Source organism: Tenrec ecaudatus, chromosome 13 (assembly GCF_050624435.1).
Source record: "Tenrec ecaudatus isolate mTenEca1 chromosome 13, mTenEca1.hap1, whole genome shotgun sequence".
Lineage (NCBI taxonomy): Eukaryota > Metazoa > Chordata > Mammalia > Afrosoricida > Tenrecidae > Tenrec > Tenrec ecaudatus.
Genome location: NC_134542.1, coordinates 128,282,585 through 128,302,702, shown reverse-complemented (window position 1 = coordinate 128,302,702; position 20,118 = coordinate 128,282,585). Strand labels below are relative to the sequence as shown.

At 37.6% G+C, this 20,118-nt stretch overlaps 1 protein-coding gene and 1 pseudogene across 4 annotated transcripts in view; one reads left to right on the top strand and one right to left on the bottom strand.

The window, feature by feature from the left end:
* PTPN4 (protein tyrosine phosphatase non-receptor type 4) overlaps positions 1-20,118 on the top strand; it is a 189,920-nt gene that overhangs the window by 81,755 nt on the left and 88,047 nt on the right. For all 4 annotated transcript variants that reach the window (XM_075530245.1, XM_075530244.1, XM_075530242.1 and 1 more), the window contains one exon: positions 10,799-10,887. In XM_075530245.1, the coding sequence (XP_075386360.1) occupies positions 10,799-10,887 (89 nt within the window). The remainder of the gene's footprint in view (positions 1-10,798; positions 10,888-20,118) is intronic.
* Positions 3,345-7,771, bottom strand: LOC142424766 (signal peptidase complex subunit 2 pseudogene; annotated as a pseudogene).

The following is a 20,118-nucleotide window of genomic DNA, read 5'->3' as shown; positions in this document are numbered from 1 at the left end:
TCCTTACCCAATGTCCAACTTTCATATGCTTATGATGTAATGAAGAATACCGTGGCTTGGGTCAGGAGCACCTTAGTCCTCACAGTAACATCCTTTAATACTCTAAAGGATTACATATTGTCACGTTATTAATTATACCCCTCTCTCTTGGTGTCTCATGCTGTTGATCAGAATTCACTAAAATGACTACCAACATCAGTCATCGTAGTCTTTAGCAGTTATCTTCGTGTACTTTAGCATCTACAAAGTGAAATACAAATGTTGTTGCTCTTTTTTAATTTAAAAGCATGGCTAGATCTTATACATAATTAAATGTACTGCTTATTGATTTCATTAAAATGGTATTTTGTGTAAATTATTAGATTGTAAAACTTTCTCAGAATACCCTAAGTATAATGTAATAGATTAAAAAGTTTACATTTTAAAATTGTCAACATTAGTGTTACTTCTAATGTTTCATGAAAAAAGTTCCCATAACTTGCCTATCTGTCCAAGCATCTAGCCCTAGATTAATCATTTCTGGATTGTATTTTTAACAGTATCTATTTCTGTTGCCATTCACACTTGTTGTCCAAGTGTCTTTTCCTGCCTCCGTAATTTTTGCCAACCTCTTATCTATTTATTGTATGTTGCCTTCCCTTTCACTTAACCCTGTCTGCCGTCTAGCCCAGGGTCAGCAAACTTTCGAGATGGCAGAGTCAATCCTTTTCCTCATGACAATCTAAAAATTATTTGAGAGCCATAAATAAAAATTTTTACCAACGAAAGAAATCACCATTATCTGAATAATAGGCCTTTTAAGTTTTTCAATTTTACTTCAGAGGCGCATGTATATACTGAAAGAGCTGCCTATGGGTCTTGAGCTTTAGTTTGCTGACCCCTGGTTTAGTCCATCACTCCCTTCTCCCATCCGTCAAATGTTTCTTGCCATATAAAAACCTTTCATTGCCTTTTTAGAGTACTTATATAATATTTGTCCTTTTGTTATAGACTAATCCACTGACGTGTAATGCCCTCCACATTCTTTCATGCTGTGATGCTTTGCAGACTCGTCATCATTCTTTACCATTGCATAGTATTCCCTATTGTGTATGAACAACTTTATCTGTTCTTCCACTGCTGCGCATTTAGTTGGTTTCCATCTGTTTGTTGTTGGAAGGTACTGAGATGAGCGTGGATGTGCACTTACCTGTTCTTATTGCCCTGTTAGTTCTCTTGGGTATCTACCAAGTAGAAGGTTTGCTGAGTTAAATAGTATTTCTAGTCTCGGTATTTTGAGGATGTGATGATACTGCTTGGCTCGACGGCTGCACCATTGTACGTTTCCACCAGCAGTTTTTGAAGGTTCCAGTCTCTCCACAATATCTCCATACAAGATTTGTTCCTATCTTATATCTCATTGTTGTTTTGATTTGCAGCTCTTTAATGGCTAAAGATTGCAAATATTTCTTCCCACTGAATGTATATCTTCAGAGAAGTGCCTATTCATGTCCTCTACCCATTTTGAAATTGGATTATTTTTCTTTAAGGTACTTGACTCTTTAGGAAGTCCAAGTTATCTGATTTCTGCTGTGTGTGTATTTTCAGAAATAGCTGTTGGTGTATTTATTCCATAGTATTGACAGTTCTAGCTTTTACATTTAGAACTTTGAGCCATCTGGAATCTATTGTTATGTATAGTGTGAGATATGGGTTCTGTTTCATTCTTCTGCAAATGCATATCCAGTTTTCCCAGTACCATTTGCTAAAGAGACCATCTTTTCTCTATGGAATGTGTTCTTATCCATTTTCTAAGATGTTTCCTGTAGGTAGAACAATTCGCTCATGGCTTATCAATTCTGATTCATTGGTGTATGTTTAGAACCCTTTTTGATCGGGAAACAGGAGCTTCCTACCTTTTTTTCTTAGTAGTCCTTTGCTTATGAGGGGCCATTCCATTCCAAACAGTCAGTGATAGTGTTTTTTATATATCTTTGAAGCTTGATGCTGGAATCTGGATTGGGATGGCATTATATTTACAGGTCTATTTGGGTATTGTTGCCATTTTCACAATGGTAAGTCTTCCGGTACATTAGTGTGATATATCCTTCCGTTTGTGTTGGTTTCCTGGTTTCTTCTAGTAGTGTGGTTTTTTTTTCTTTTTAATCATTTTATTGGGGCTCATACAACTTTTATCACAATCCATACATACGTCAATTGTGGAAAGGACACTTACACATTCGTTGCCCTCATCATTCTCAAAATACTTGCTTTCTGCTTGGGCTCCTGGGATCAGCTCATTTTTCTTTTTCCCCCCTCTCTCCTGTAGTAGTGTTTTGTAATTTTCTTTATATGGGTCTTTGTTTCTCTGGATTATGTTTTTTTCCTGAGTATTTCATCTTTTGAGTAGCTGTTGTACGATTTTCTTAATTTCCCTTTCAGAGCTCTGTTACCATAAAGGAATACAACTGATTTTTCTATCTTGATCGTGTACATTTTTACTACTTTGTTGAGTCTTTGAATTAGTTGCTTTGATTTTCTTGCTAAGTCTTTGTGACTTTGTGTAGGATCCTATCATTTGCAAATAGAGAATTACTCCCTTTTTTTTTTTTTTGGCCAATTTGGATCCCTTTAATTTCACTTATTTTCTTTATTGCTCTAACCAAGAATTCCAGTACAGTATCAAACAAGACTAGTGATAAAGGGTATCCTTGTCTGATTATTATTCACAGGGGTAATTTTTTTAAGTTTTTCTCTCTTAAGATTAATGTTAACTTTTATCCAGTTGTGGATTTTTCCTATTCTTATAACGTATTTCTATCATGAATAAGTGTTAAACATAGTCATATTCCCTTGATTATTTGTGGTGTTCTTTCCCCCTATTTGAAGTATGGCATGGATTAAACGTCTTTCTAATTTTGAATTATCCTTGCCTACTTCTTATGAATACCACCTGATCATGATGTATTCTTTTTTGATATATTGTTGGATTCTATTAGCTAGGATTTTGTTGTTGCTGGTGTTAGAAGGTTCATTTTAATGCAAAACCAAAAGCAGTTCTTCCAGTGTTGCATGGCACAAAGCTCTAGGATACGAAGTGCTGCAGGGAGGAAGGGGAAGGTTGTGGCTTCGGGCAGAAAAGCTTTTCCAGACGAGCAAACTGAAGAGGCTGTAGCTAGACATCAGACCTGCAACTTCTCACATCTGTGCTGGAAAACTCTATCCAGTTTGGACTAAACTTTCAGGAAACATGGGATTTAAAAACAATTCTTATTTGACTTTACCCATTTGAGTTAACTGTTTCTTCACCCTGCCACTCCTAAATTAGCATGACCCAGTAGAAAGCCGGCTCTTTTAGAACTTAGCTATTTTATTTTCCTTTCTGTGGCGAGACTGTCAGGGAGCCCAGGTATTTCTTGCTCATAAGCATCCGTAACCAGTGTCCCACTGTGGTCAAAGAACTTAGCGATGGACTTGGTGAACTCGGCTTCCGCTGCTGCTCGGTTCTCCCACTGATGCAGGTTAGCTTCAAGGTGTGCTGGTGAGGCTGGCGGACAGTTGACAGATAAAATCAGGATCCATCCCTGTAGGTTCTTCCCTGTGGGCCACCAGAAAGATGCTCTTCTCCTTGTACGAGGTATCAATGGTCAGGATCCCCATCATCACAAAATAGGATATGGCACTCAAAGCCACTCTGGCTTTAAAAAGGCAGGAGATGGTGCAATGGTGAGGTGACATCAGTGAGACCAAAGTTCTCCACATTCTTGAACTTTTCCAGAAGTAGCTTTTTGTCAGAATCATCCAAAGAATTTTTCACAGCCAATCCATCCCATTTGTCAATTTTTACAGGTTTATCATCGATCTTCCACTTATCCAACAAACCACTGCAGCTACTGCCAGCCCCACTATTGCCGCTGCCGCCGCCACTTCACCCACCCTGTGCAGCCGCCGCCGCCAGCTTATCTGCCTATTAGCTAGGATTTTGATGAATCTATTTTCTTGAGAGATTTTGATGTATGTATTTTAATAATGACTTCCTGTTTTTAGCATCAGGTTTATGCCCACTTAATAAAATGAATTAGGTAGTTTTACATCCTTTTCACTGATAAAGTTTTGAAGAAAATTGGTTTCTGCTCGTCTCAGAATGTTTGATAGAACTCTCCAATTAAGATTTCTTTTTGTTTGGAATTTTTTAAAAACATGAAGAATTTGTCTTTTCATATAGTCTCTTGTAGTCCATGTGAGTTTAGGTAGGAAAGATGTTTTTAGAAATGTGTCCATATCTTTTTTGTTTTCAGTTTTGTTGGTGTATAGTTTTTCATAGTATTCTGTTAGTATCCCTTTTTATTTCAGTGGGTTCCATTGTGGTATCACCCATTTCAGCTCTTATTCTTGCTATTTACTTTTTGTTGTTGTTCTTGCTATTTTCCTTTGTTAGATTTGCTAGTGGTTCGTTGATTTGGCCACCTTTCAAAGAACAAGCTTCTTGTTGATTCTATTTTTTCTGCTTTTTGTTTCATCTATTTCCACGCTAATGCATTTTATTTCTATTTTTCTAGTGACTTTTGTCTTATTTACTGCTCTTTTTTCCAATACTTGGATGCGCTAGTTTAAGGTGTTGATTTTTTTTTTTTATGTCTGTGATTATTCTTAATTCATTCTGAGTACTGCTTTTTATGTCCTCCAAAGCGTTTTGTAAATTTTTATTCTCATTTGTTCCAAGTAATTTTTTATTTCTTTAATTATGCCGTAGATTTTACATATATTTGATTTTTTTCTTGATCTTTATATTGTTCAATTTTAATTTTACAGCATTATGATCTCACAAGATGCTTTCTAATACCTGTAGCCTAACCTATGGTACAAGGAACCCTGGTGGTGTAGTGAGTAACTCATTTTGCTGCTAAGAGAAAGGTTAAGCAGTTCAAAACTACCACTTGCTCCTCAGGAGAAAGACAAGGCTTTCTACTCTTATAAAGCATTACAGTCTCACAAACTCACAAGGGCCTTGTTCCCTTCCCTATAGGGTTGCTGTGAGTTGGAATCGACTCAATGACAGTGAATTGAGGAGTTGAGACCATATGGCATGTTCTGGAGGATATTCATGTGAGCTGGAATAGAATTTATATTGCGCTGTTTGTGGGTAGAGTGTTCTTTATATGTGATGAGGTCAAGTTGGTTGGATTTGTTGTTGAATTCATCTGTATCTTTAATGAGTTTATTTCTAGTTCTACAACTCCTCAAAAGTCTCCTTTGACTGGAGAGAGTTGGTCTCTACAGATTCTACATGTCTGTAAAACTTTGATCAGTGGTTTTTTGAGAATTTCTTCCCCTCTTTTGCTGGATTTTGCCTTAAAGTCTTGTTTTGTCAGAAATTAACGTTGCCACTGTTGCTCTTTTTTAGTTAATATATTTTTCCCCTCCTTTGAATGTTCATTTGTTTTTGTGTTTGTCTGTAAGGTGTGTCTCTGGTAGACAGCATGTTGACAGACTATGTTTTTATGTATTGTGCTACTCTTGACTGGTGCATTTAATCCATTTATGCTCTGTATAATTGGTATAAATTTATTCCTTGTGTATGTGTATGTATGTGTTTGATATTAACTGGTTTCATTCTCTGCATAATTTTCTTTGCTGAGTTTATTTTGTGGGTTTTCTTCTAATTTTTCCCACTAATTGCTGTTTTAGCTACTACTAGATCTTTTATGACTTCCCTCTTATGTTGATGACGTATTCATTTTTTAATATCCATTTTCCCTGTCTTTTATTGATTTCTGCTTAAGGTTAAGACAGTCTTGAAATCTGTTTAACTTCCCCTCCATTTGAAAGTTCGTAACTGCTCTGAAGACCCCTGATGGATATTAGGTTTCTAACTGCAAGGTTAACAGTTAAAGGGATTTTTTGTTTTGTTTTGTTGGGTTCTTTTACTAGCTGCACTTTCCCCTCTGTTTGCTGAATAATTGTTTTCATTACCATTTGATCTCCCTGATTCCTTAATTTCAGTCTTGGGAGTTCATTTACTTTAGTGACTCATGAATCTGGGTCGACTTCTGGGTGTTCCTGTCAGGTATATTAATCTCAGGCAGGTATTTACTGTTGTTTCTCTGGCAGAAGCGCTCCTTTAGTACGCCTTGTAATCTGATCGAGACTGCATAAATTCCTTCAGTGTCTGCTTATCTGGAAATTTCTGCTTACCTGAAAACTGCCCTATTTGATGGACAGTTTAATTGGGTTATATGATTCTTGAATGGCATTTGTTTTGTTGTTTTTTTTACCCCCTCAAAATTTTATATAATCATCCCAATTACCTTCTTAAGTATGTGATTTCTCCTAAGAAATTATATCTTGGTCTTATGGGTAACTTATAGGTAACTTCTTGTTTTTCTTGAGTTGCTCTCAGGATTCTTCCCTTGCCTATGGTTTTGGAAAGTTTGGTTTATGATATGTCACGGTGATTTTACGGGTGATGGGGGCCGGAGGGCAGGATCGTTTTTACCGCTGGCTGTTGAGCATGTGTCTATGGAAGGGTTTCCTGTCCACTCAAGATGCTGGCAACCAGCTGCCCATCGATCATAAAGACCTCACAAACTTCCAGGGTCGGTGGTGGTGCGCCAAGAACCCGATCTACTAGGACATGGCTCTAACCTCAGGCAGATTAGATTCGTAGCTCTGTGGGGTCAGGGAGGTGGGTAAACAACAGGAGGCAGTGCAGGGACTGCCCTAACCAGGGGACTCTATCTTTCTTGTTTTTCACCATTAGTGTGTGCTGGTATGCTGGCCCTGACCAAGCAAAGTTTGCTTGACTGTGGCTTGCAAAAGTTTAAGGTAGCCGTTCTATATCAGGCTAGACAATTCACTTATCTTTTTCCTTTCTTACTGCTTTTACTTGGCTTCCTCGTCATTATTCAGTCAACTTCTCTATCACTTTCTATGATGCTCAGGATTCCAACACGATCAACAGTGCCTGGTTCACTTGATCTCATATCTTTGTTGTCAATGTGTCTGCCTAGTTTGCCAATTTACTAGTAGCTCCTCCATGAATGTTTAAATGCTTAGTATTCTGTATTCCACCCACCCCAACCCCCACATACACGAAAAGTTATTAGTCTCTCAGTTCTCTCAGCTAGCAAAACTAGGTTAAGAGTAGCCATTACAGACCACCCTTAGTCAAACTGGTAACTATACATCTGTAGCCATACATAATCTCTAAATAGAGACAGTATGGATCCTATAAATGCAAGGAGGCTTCAAAAGGGTTGTGGACAAATGGGATTAAAAGATAATGGAATTTTCCGATGAAAATTTTGAAGCCCCGTACCCCTTAATTGTAGAGGGAAATTTACTTGAAGGAAATGGCTCACAGTTTCAGGGACAGGCAAGTTTTAGATCCATGGGCCAGTCAATAGAGCAGACTGAAAACCTCTGTTAACTTAAGCGGCCATAGGGGCCAATAGGGAAGGGTGGAGACCTGGGCTGGCTACTATGGATGCTCGGGCTGACAAACCTGAAATCTGCAGGTCAGGTGGCAGACCAGAGACTTCTTCAGGTTCATATCCTAGGATAGAATGTGAGAAGGAGAGTGCAGGGTTAAGAGAAAGAGGAAACCTTCCCAGAACAATCATTTATAGAAATGGAAGTAAGGTAGACCTTCAAGAAATTTCCCATCAACTGATTGGCTGGTCTCATCAGATCCCAAAATGGAAAGGTGATGGAATAGTGTCTGTCAGCCCAGTGAGTGACCCTAACAGTCACCATTATAGCTTACCTTAGTCAAACTGGCGCCTAGCCACATCTTTCGTCACAGGTAAGCTCTAAATGAAGACAGCTGTTAAGACATTCCTTCACACGGCATGATAAACGGCATGTGTACAACCAAGAAGGCATTACCTTATAAGAAAAGATAAAGAGGATAAGTAAAAAGGTGTTGCTATGAAGTTTCCACCTCATACACATACATGTTTATTACTGAGCACGCCCTAGCAGACACATGCACACCATGTTTATTTCAGAACTATGCACAATAGCAAAAAGAACAAACCTAACTGTTGCTGGAGAAATGAATAACTAGATATATAACAGAATACTGTGTCTCTCTAAAGAATAATGATGAAATTGTGACATAACCATGGATGAATTTGTGGAAGCTATTATGCTGAGGGAAGTTAAGCCTCAAATATATTCCTCATGAAACTACTGTTAGGAAAGAAAAATGTTTTTTTGCACTAAAAAAAGAAGACTGCTAGTTAAGGAGAAGTTGGACTAGTGAGAAGGAGGTGGGAGGATATGGGAAGAAAATAATTAAATGAAATTCATTTTTAAAAGGGAAAAAATACATAGACAGTAACATAGATACATAAGTAAGCAGTTAATAACATCTATAGGAGGGGAATCCTTTTTTTCAGGGCACACATAGTAAATTTCAGGTGCTTTGTACCTCCAAAGCCTGAGCCCACGCTTTTTCTTCTCTTTGCCATAGATAACTGTGGAAAGACAGCATAATGGAAAATTTAACAGATGTCCAAGTACACATCAATTGGATCAGTCATTCGAGGGCTTTTGTCCATTGCCTTTGTTACTATGTGAACTTCTACAGCAGTACAGTGCTTCTCGTTGTAATTTGGATTGTGGTTGTCTAAACTCTCTATCCCTCACCACCCCATAGGTCTCCTTTATTTTAATCCTGGCCTATTGCTAACATAACTTACAGTGTTATGGATTGTTTACAAGTATTAGATTCTTTCTCTTTTAATGTATCTTCTCTGGCACTTTAAGCCATTGGGAGCGGAGAGATGGTTAGGAAGAAGCATTTATATAAAGTGCCGTCTTTATATAGAACCAAACAAGAACTACAAATAAGTATATTGGCATAATGTTCTTCTGTTGTCTGACTTAAGAGTGTCAAGTATTTGCATATAGAATTCTCCCTTCTATATATAATTTGGGTATTGCTTAGGGTCCTTCCACCATCTTGATCTAAAAGTTTTAATTGATGTCTTTTAAACTCTGATAATAGTGTATAAATAGTGTAAATATTAGTGCTGGTTAGGGCTACCTGAAAATTAACTATCAGACTGATATACAGTGGGGTTTTTTGGGGGGGGGTTTGTTCTTATATCCAACAAATTAATAAGGTTTTATTTAATTAATGATTACTATAACTGTGTTCTCAAGATATAGTTTAGGGATTAGGTTGTAAAATATTGTTTATGTTTCTATTTTGTCTCTCATGCAGATTAATGGTATAAGTAAAACCTTTATTCCTTTGGAATGCCCCCCCCCTTGGAATGTTTAAAATTAAAAAAATAAAAACTGTTTCAAAGTTAGCATCTGAGATAAGTATTAAATTCTACTTACTGGCATAAATTTCATTCATCAAGGCACAGGGTAAACTTTCTTCTCTAGAGCCTTCCAAAGGACCCCTGGTGGTGCAGTGCTAACTGAATGAATGGTCGGCAGTTTGAACTTGCTCCATCGAGAATGGTGTGGCAGTCACCTTCTATGAAGATTATAGCCTAGAGAACTCCACTGGGCAGTCTGACTCTGTCCTACAGGGCAGAATTGATTCAGTGGCACTGGATTTAGGGTTTTCCAGACTCTGAGACATATTCTGCACTCTGTACTCAGATGATGTTTTACATAGAGACTTCTCATTATACTGCAGATATTGATCACCAGATTCTGAGCTCTTCGTGCTTTATGATTTTTTATAATCTGAGCACCACATTTGCCTCATGACAATTTTAGAAATGCACGAATGCCCATTAGTTTGTCCTTCTACGAGTCAGGGAGTCTTGATGTCTGGATTCTGGCCCCTGTTACCAGAGTTGGGCTCAGTCTTCAGCAATGGGAGATTCTTAGATCTTTTTTGTTTCAGGTTAAAGAATTTTAATAATGTCATATATGTTTTGAAGTTCATCCTTACCTTTTATGAGGTGACAGTTACCTATTTTGACCGATATAAGGTAAAATTAGCTATTTTGGTTTGCATTATGCATTTCTATGCTGACTTTGATAATGTCACGTTGTATTTTTTTTTTAATTAATCCCAAACGGAAACACCTCATGCCCTGGATAGATTTGGATGACATTATGCTGTGTGACGGTAGCCACAAAAAGGCAACTATTTTATGAGTCCACTGTTGTTTTTAAAAATCAAGATAGGCTATTTATCTAAAGAAACCAACTTTGAGGGTTACCAGAGAGGAAAAGGGAAGTAACATAGAGAATAAGCAGTTGGCAAAGGAAAGATACTGTTCGACATGGAGGAGGCCAAAATGACCCCAAACCAAACTCACTGCCTTCCACTCACTGCTGACTCATAGTAACCCTATGGGACAACTCCTGTGTTTTGAAACTGTAACTCTCATCTGGAGTAGATAGCTCGGTCGTTCTCCCTAGGAGTGACTGGTGCTTTTGAACTGCTGACCTCCCCAACACATAACCCTACTGTTCTACCAGGGCTCCTCACATGAGGCAGACGGGTGGGAAAGGTGTGGAAACAGGGCAAGAACTTTCATAAGTTGTTGACTGCAAGAGGGATGTCCTGCTTCACTTAATTCACAATATTTTTGTTCATTCACTAGATTGTGAAACTTCCCCTAATTCACTGTGTGTGTACACATTCGTGTATATAGCCTAGGTGGATGGTAAGTTAAAAAAAAACATTAGTTTCACAGGTTTGGTATCCTTGTTTAATAAAACAATCTGATGTGATATTGTGGCACAAAGGGGAAAAACTGATGTGGTTTCTAAAATGTGTTTAGCAGTTAACGCCCACTGTTGTAGATTTACTGTGTGTTGGTGTGTTTTGTTTCTTAAGGATCAAAGTAACCATGAAATTATGATTGGAGCGATGTCAGGAGGGATTCTGATTTATGAAAACAGGGTACGAATGAATACCTTTCCATGGTAAGACCTTCCATCCCTACTTTTGCATTCACTATATGTAATAATTTGTATTTTATGAAGTGGCTACTGTACTGTTTTAATATCGCCAGTCTACTTGTGTGATACCGCGTACGCATTACCCTGCTTCCTACGAACTTACTTGAAGATACCAAATAATTTAGTGGTTTCTTTTAAAAAGTGCTTAATAGAAAATTGTACTCACTAATATTTTTCTTAGATTATCTAAATATGTCATATATACAATTGAAATAATAGGTAACATTAGAATGCTTGTCTTGCACTCTGCTAAGCACTTTAAGGGTGTAATTTCATTTAAATGCTAGTTTATTTGTTGGAACACAGACATGACCCCAAACTCAAACTCTTTGCCATTGAGTCAATTCTGACGCATAGTCACGATAAGACAGGGCAGAACAGTGAGACTATAGGACAGGGTGGAGCAGTCCCTGTGAGTTTCTAGGACTGTAATTCTTTATGGAAGTAGAAAGCCCTATCTTTCTCCCCTCCATCCACTAGAATGACTCAAATCATAAAGAATGACAATACTTAATGATGAGACTGTGTGACATTTAGAAATCTCATTCATTGTTGGTATTTTGCAAACACCAACTTTGGAAATCAGTTTGGCAGTTTCTTTAAAGTTAAATCATTTTCATTGAAGACAAAGCAGGTGAATAAGCAAATGTGGTGAAGAAAGTTGATGATTCCCAGCTATCAAAAGATATAGCATCTGGGGTCTTAAAGGCTTGAAGATAAACAAGCAACCATCTAGCTGAGAAACAACAAGCCCACATGGAAGAAGCACACCAGTCTATGTTATCACAAGGGGTCGGTGGGATCAGGTATCAGACATAAAAGAACACAAAATCATATCATTGTGAATGAGGGGGAGTGGGGACCCAAAACCCATCTGTAGGCAACTGGACATCCCCTTACAGAAGGGTCGCGGGGAGGAGACAAGTCAGTCAGGGTGCACTGTAGCAACGATGAAACATATAACTCTTCTCTAGTTCTTTAATGTTCCTCTCCCCCCTCCACCCCCATGATCCCAATCCCAATTCTACCTTACAAATCTGGCTAGACCAGAGGATGTACACTGGTGCAGATAGGAACTGGAAACACAGGGAATCCAGGGCAGATGATCCCTTCAGGACCAATGGTGAGAGTGGTGAATACCAGGAGGGTGGAGGGAAGGTGGGCTAGAAGGGGAACCAATCACAAGGATACACATATAACCCCCTCCCTGGGGGGTGGACAACAGAAAAGAAAAGTGGGTGAAAAATGTCAGACAGACTTGACAAAATATTAATAATAATTTATAAATTATCAAGGGTTTGTGAGGGAAGGGGAAAAATGAGGAGCTGTTACCAAGGACTCAAGTAGAAAGCAAATGTTTTGAGAATGATGATGGCAACAAATGTACAAATATGCTTGACACCATGGGTGTATGTATGGATAAAAGTTGTATGAGCCCCCAATAAAATGATTACAAAGTCATAAAAATAAAAAATAAAGTTAAGTCATTTATCTTAATGATCCTCTGATTCTATTCCTAAAAACTTACCCAAGAGAAATAAAATCATAAGTTCGCATAATAACTTACACACAAATAGTCCAAGCTGTATTATTCCTGTATCCCCAAATGGACATTCAAGTGTTCATCAACCATTACACAATGATAAACAGATTATGTACACAGTGAAATATTACAGTGTTCTAAGAAACCAGAAACAAAATACTACACACTCATTTGTTTCTGTTTATGTGAAATTATAGATGTAGAGATAGAAATTGTGTAAGTTCTTTTAGGGACTGAGAATGAACTGAAGTGGTTTATTACAAAGGGGCACCAAGAGAACACTTTTGGGTGATGGAAATCTTACACGATAATTCTAGAGGCAGTTGTAAAACTGAGCATTTTTTGAAAGTTATTGACATGTTCATTTATGTGGTGAGTTTTATTGTATGTAATTAAGGTTCATGCTTCAGAAGAGATGGTTATCATTTTTTATTCTCACGAGGGGAATCATTTTTGATTGAGAAAGTCCTGGTTTAAATAAAGGAGATTTAAAAATTTTTCAGTTTACATTTTGTTTGTTTTAATAAAAATAGCTAAATCCTAAATTAGCATTTTTTGTAATTATTTTAAAACAGTATATTGATGACTAAGTTTTTCTGTATTTTAAGAATTCCTTATTGTATACCTATTCCTTTTTTACTATAAAATTACTGTAATAAATCAAAGAGGGAAGTCTTTTCAAAGAACATTTCCAAAGAATTAGAAATTTCTTCCATGAAAAGGAAGTATGGGTACAGGGGTAAATTAGGGTATTTAAGGTAGAGCAACCGGACATTTACAAAGGTTTAATGGTAAGAAAGGGCACAGCAAGTTTAGAAAGTGGTGAGATATTTATTATTTTTCTCTCACTGATTGCTTTTGGAAGAAAGGAACAAGAGAACAAAACTTGAGAAAATACTGCCTGAGAGAGAAGTTGGATTTGCTTATAAAGGATCTTTTTTCTATTTTTATTTATTGGTAAATATACTTGGGACTGGTTTAATGTTAAAAGATAAAACTTAAATTTCTAACTCATTCATCATCTTTGATGGGTTAATATCGAATGCATACTTGAAGGGTGTGTTAGTATAATTCAAATATATAGGGGTATATCAGACTTGAATACCCAAATGAAACAAATTAAAGATATAGTTGAACTGCTGCAGGCTGAAATAGATCAAGCATTCAGCTAAGAAATATGGATAATTACTTGGAGTACATAAGTTACCAACGAAGTAGGGTCAGTAGTTGAGAAATGTGACGACCTTGGTTACCCAGCTATCACATGATTGATTTCTATGGTACCACAAACTTACTGATTAGGAACATTTTTTCAAACAACATAATTGACAACTATTCTCATGGACCCCATTGGATTGACTACACCAGAATCGAATCAAGTGCATTTGTGGAAAGGAGCAGTAAAGAAAATCATCATCAGTCAATGCAATGCCATGAGCCAGCAATGGAATAGATACACGATCAGTTGCTCCTGTGTAAATTCAAATTGAAGCTGAGGAAAATTCAAAACATATTCACAAGGGCCAAAGCACATCCTGCCTAAATTTAGGGACCATTGTAAGAATAAAATTGGAAACACCAATGACTGAAAACCAAAAGAATTGTGGGAGGACATCATATATTAGGAAAAATGAAAGATCACTAAAAAGACAGGAAAGGAGGAAAAAATAAAAATAAATATCAGAAGAGACTCTAGACTTGCATCTACATGGAGTTGCTAAATCAAACAAGAAATGAAATAAAAGATTTGAGTAGGATATTTGAAAGGTTGTCTTGGGAAAACAAGGTATTGTAATAAGATGTGCAAAGACCTGGAATTAGGAAGAACAGTCAGCATTTTTCAAGCCGAAGTAATTGAACAAATTTAAGCCTCAAGTTGCATTGTTAAAGGATTCTATTGAATGATGCAGGAAGCATAAAGAAATGAGAAGGAATACACTGTACCAAAGAAACTGGTCAACTTCCAACCATTTTAGGAGGTAGCATGCACCCAAGAACCACGGGGAGTAAGAACTTGGAGCTGCACTGATGGAATTGTAAAAGAGAAAGCCTCAGAAATGGACAGCACCAATTGAGAATTTTCAACAAACCGATGTTGTGCTGGAAGCCCTTATTCATCTCATGTCAAGTTTGAGAGTTTCCTGATTAGTGTACTTGAAGAGAGAACATTTGTGCCCATTCCAGAGAAAAACAATCAAACAAAACGTGGAACTCCTTGAAGAATATCATTACTATCACACTCTAGGAAAATTCTGCTTAAGATAATTTTAAAATAATGGGACATCAACAGATTCAGAAGAGAGTGTCTCAGAGGCCTCAATCCAAAGGAGAGAATGTAAAAGATATTTATCTTTTGAGAATGATGAGGGCAATGAATGTACCAAATGTGCTTGACACACGATGGATGAAAGGGATGAATGGATGGAGATAAGATTTCTATGAACCTCCTATAAAATGATTTTTTTAAATAAAAGCAAAATGAGCACACATTTATGTTTTATCAACTATACAGTCTTGAATCATAAAAAAATGGATAGCGTTGCAAAGAATGAGAATTCTGGAACCTATAAATATACTCATGCAGAACATAAATTAAAAGATAGTTCAAGCTGAGCAAAAGGATCTTGCGTGTTCAAAATTAGAAAGATGTGCAGTAGTCTTATACCTTCTCATTCAGTCTGTATGCTTAAATAATCTGAGACACTGCACTGTGAAGAAGACCACAGCCTTGGGATTGGGAGAAAACTCAATCACAACCTGTAGTATGCAGATAACACGTTGTTTGCTAAGAATGAAAACAACATGAAACACTTATACTCAGAAAAGGCTACCACCTTCAGTGTAAGTTACACATAATAAAATCACAACTGGAGCAATGTCTTGATAAATGGATAAACAATATTGTGATAGAGAAAAAAATTGAAGTCAAGAATTTCGTTCTACTTACATAGATTAACAGCATTAATGGAAGCAACAGTCACAAAATCAAATGGACATATACAACATTGGGCAAATCTGCTTAAAACATCTCTTTAATGTTTTTAAAAGCAACTTATCATTTTGATGACTAAGGTGTACCTTATCTAAATTATAAGCCTTTTAGTCATAAACCAAGTTCTGTTATCAAGTTTTCCAAGGCAAATCAATAATTTTCCAAATAATCTTCAAATAAGCTGTTTAAGTTAGGTTTTTTTTAGAACTTATTTGTAATTTGAATGAAAGTTCATAGAACACATAGATTTTCCATTCAACATACTCTTAGCTCTTAAAGTATGACTCTACCATTTTGACTTTGCCACCTTTTAAAAAATGTGTTACTAGAATTTGCAGCAACTTTTAGAATTGTATTTACCATTGCATTATATGAGGCTGCTTGAATAACTATAAAAAAGCATAAAAATTACTTCATGACATCTTATGGCTACAGCTCTGACTGGTATGTACATTTCCATTGATTTTCATATGAATATTTAAAATATTCATACCCAAACTGTACTAATGTAAATACCAAATTTTAAAATAAATGAGTTTAGAATAAAATTAAGAGCTCTGCAGATTGTTTCATTAGACAGAAACTAATCAAAATAAGTAAGCTGAGTGGGTAGATGAAGGTGACTACATACTCTGTGGTTCCATTTATATAGACTCTAGTGTACAAACTAACAGCACATCAGTAGTTACCTGGATTGGGAGAGTTAGAAGGAAATATGGTGTGAGAGGGGCACTATAAAGTGGCAAGAATAATCTTAGGAGTAGGATGAATGGTTAATATATTTTTTTAAATAAATCTTTTTATTGGGACTCATACACTCGTATCACAATCCATACATACTGGTCAATATTTTGATGATGGTTTCATTGGTGAGAATAGGGCTTCCAAAGGCTCACGGGCGAATTCCGTTATGTTTCCATTCTACGTACCGTGAACTGTTTGATGCTTTCGTGTATGTAGAGTAGGGTTGCATTACAGAATTTTCAAGGCTGGGGCTTTTCAGAAGCAGAATGCCTCAACTGTCTTCCCAGGTACATCTGGGTGGTTAAAGCAGCCTGCTTTTTAGTTAGTGGCGAAGTTCTTAACCATTTGTGCCATCCACTTTTCTGGAGGGAAAAAAGATCTATTAAAGTTGTACATGCAAAATAAAGATCACACAGAATTCACTCACAGGAAAGTAGAAGTCATTCAGATATATTTTATGCCAAAAGAGTACCCAGTTTAGAGGTTTTTTAAGGCACTGTATTACACAGGGAGTCCTAGTCGTATAGTGCTTATGAGTGGGGCTGTGATTCCACACGTCTGCAATTCAAAACCACCAGCGGCTCCGCAGCAGCAAGATGGAGCTGTTTACTCCAATCAACAGTCTCCGAAACTCAACGGGGAACTTCTACCCTGTCCTATAGGGTCGCTGTGAATCTGCGTCAACTAGATGGCAGTGATGGAATATGAGACTTACTTTTATATAATTTTTTTTAATATTGACTTAGATTTTCCTTCTCCTTGTCATTTAGAAATAAGTGGGGTTTTGTCGGTGTTTTGGTTTTGTTTGTTTTTTGTAAGGTTTTAATGCATTAACGTAGGGTCATCGTGTTTAATAACCACCACCCTTAAGCCTTCCTTGTATAACAATGATGAATATATACAATAGAAGAATTTCCCTAGTTTTTACATGTTAAGTTTTCTTAAAGCTTAGTATCAACAATTAAAATTTTCAAACTAGAAATCTATATTTCTTTTCTCCAGACAAATAAGCTCAAGCTGTCTCATCTATCATTTGTCTTTTCAAGTTATTGAGGTGTGATATATTTAATTTTCGGGAACTTCTCATACCTCCTTGAAGAGGAAGGGCTATGAGTCATGGAGATCCCAACTTAAAAACTATTCACTTAGATTCACAGGATACCAACACATTTGGCTTAGTTAGATTGACTCAGTTTGTCCTCATGACCCTGGTGTCTTCAGAGTCTTACTTATTATATAGAAAAATTAGGCACATTTATTTTGCTTATGTTGATTGTGCTAAGGAAACTTTGCAAATAGCCCTTTATGGTTTTATGTGAGTTGCATATAAAATGAAAGACCTTAAGAAAAGCAACGTAAATAATTGAGTTTTTTAAATTAAATTAAATTAAAATATCCTTATGTTCTTGCATTAGCTTTGGAATCTTACCTTTTTCCCTTTAGGTATTGCTAAGATTTCCATATACATTTGGGAAACTATAGTTCATAGCATATTCTGGCAAAATTTTTGTAGTTCAAAACATAGATTCTACTTATTTTCCCATGAAACATTAAAAATTGTAGATTGTTTATGTACTGCATGTATAGTTACATACCATAAAATATTTTAATACTGCCAAATAACGATACAAGGTTTCATTTTATTTTCTTTTTTTAATTGTTTTATTAGGGGCTCATACAACTCTTATCACAATCCATACGTACATCAGTTGTGTAAAGCACATTTGTGCATTCATTGCCATCATCATTCTCAAAACATTTGCTCCTCACCTAAGCCTCTGGCATCAGCTCCTCATTTTCCCTCCTCCTTCCCCGCTCCTCCTCCCTCATGGACCCTTGATAATTTATAAATGATTATTTTGTCATATCTTGCCCTGTCCAACATCTCCCTTCACCCACTTTTCTGTTGTCCGTTCCCCAGGGAGGAGGTCACATGTAGATCCTTGTAATCGGTTCCCCCTTTCTAACCCACCCTCCCTTTACCCTCCCAGTATCACCACTCACACCACTGGTCCTGAAGGGATTATCTGCCCTGGATTCCCTGTGTTTCCAGATCCTATCTGTACCAGTGTACCTCCTCTGGTCTAGCCAGATTTGTAAGGTAGAATTGGGATCATGAGAGTGGGAGAGGAGGAAGCATCTAGGAACTAGAGGAAAATTGTATGTTTCAACATTGCTGCATCGCACCCTGGCTGGCTCATCTCCTCCCCGAGACCCTTCTGTAAAGGGATGTCCAGTGGCCTATAAATTGGCTTTGGGTCTCCACTCCACACTCCCCCTCTAATTCACTATGATAAGATTTTTTGTTCTGATAATGCCTGATACCTGATTCCTTTGACACCTCGTAATCGCACAGGCTGGTGTGCTGCTTCCATGTGGGCTTTGTTGCTTCTGAGCTAGATGGCCGCTTGTTTACCTTCAAGCCTTTAAGACTGCAGATGCTATATCTTTTGATAGCCGGGCACCATCAGATTTCTTCACCACATTTGCTTATGCACTGATTTGTCTTCAGTGATTGTATCATGGAGGTAAGCACACAATTATATGATTTTTTTTTTTGTTCTTTGATGCCTGATAACTGATCCCTTCGGCACCTCATGGTCACACAGGCTGGTGTGCTTCTTCCATGTGAGCTTGGTTGCTTCTGAGCTAGATAGCTGCTTTTTTACCTTCAAGCCTTTAAGACCCTAGACACTATATCTTTTGATAGCTAGGTACCATCAGTTTTCTTCACATTTGCTTATTCACCCACTTTGTCTTCAGTGGTTGTGTCGGGAAGGTGAGTATCATAGAATGGCAATTTAATAGAAGAAAGTATTCTTGTATTGAGGGACTACTTGAGTGGCTGCCCAATGTCCTTCTGCTACCTTAATACTAATCCTATAAATATGTGCACATAGATCTATTTCCCCATCCTCATTTATAAATATATTTGCATATGTACATGCCCTTATTTAGACCTCTATAAATGCCCTTTGCCTCCTACCTCTTTCCTCTATTTTGACTTTCCTCTTGTCCCACTATCATGCTCAGCCTTCATTTGGGTTTCAGTAATTCCTCTTGGCTGCATTAACCTTGATCACACCCTACTAGGCCTCCTACACCCTCTTCGCCACCAATTTGGATTACTTGTTCCCTTGTCTCTGGGTTTGTTAACACCACTACCTTTCACCCCACCTCCCTGTCTCCCCTGTCCTCCTGGAACTGCCGGTCCCATTGTTTTCTCCAGATTGTTCATCCAGTATAACTGGGGAGATAATAACATGCATAAAAGCAAGACAGAACAAAAAAAAAGCCAAGCAGCAATATACAACTAACCAATGACAAAACAAAACACAAGAAAGAAAAGCTTGTAGTTAGTTCAATGACTATTTGTTGGCCTTTAGGAGTGTTTTCCAGTCCAGTCTGTTGGGGCACCACGCCCTTGCCCCAAAGTCCACCTTCAGCATTCCCTGGGGACCTCGCCTCTCCATTCCTTTGCTGTTTTGTTGCATCCCCTTAGTATTTTGCATCTGTGTGGTGAAATCAGATGGAGTGCAATTCCCACACTGTGTCTCTGGTGGTGTCTCCCGTAGGGCTATGCGTCAGTGAGGGATGTCATGCCTCATAGTGGGGCCGGCCTTGTGGTCCTCTCTGTGGACTGGCTCCTCTAATCAGAACATCGTCTTCAAGGCCTGGTGGGCCAGAATGTGCTCCACTCTCTCCTCCTTCTCCTTCATCTGCTCCCGTGGGCTCCGATCAGATATGTCCCTCTGTTGGAGCTGCAGATTCAATGCCGTCCTTTGAAATAAATTCTTGGGGGGGGGGGGGGAGCCAGGTGTCCACGTAGTAGTTGGGATTGGGGCCAGCAAGGGTTTCATTCTGTTGGACCAAAGTTAATGCCCATGGATGTGTAGCGGTCACAAAATCAAATTGG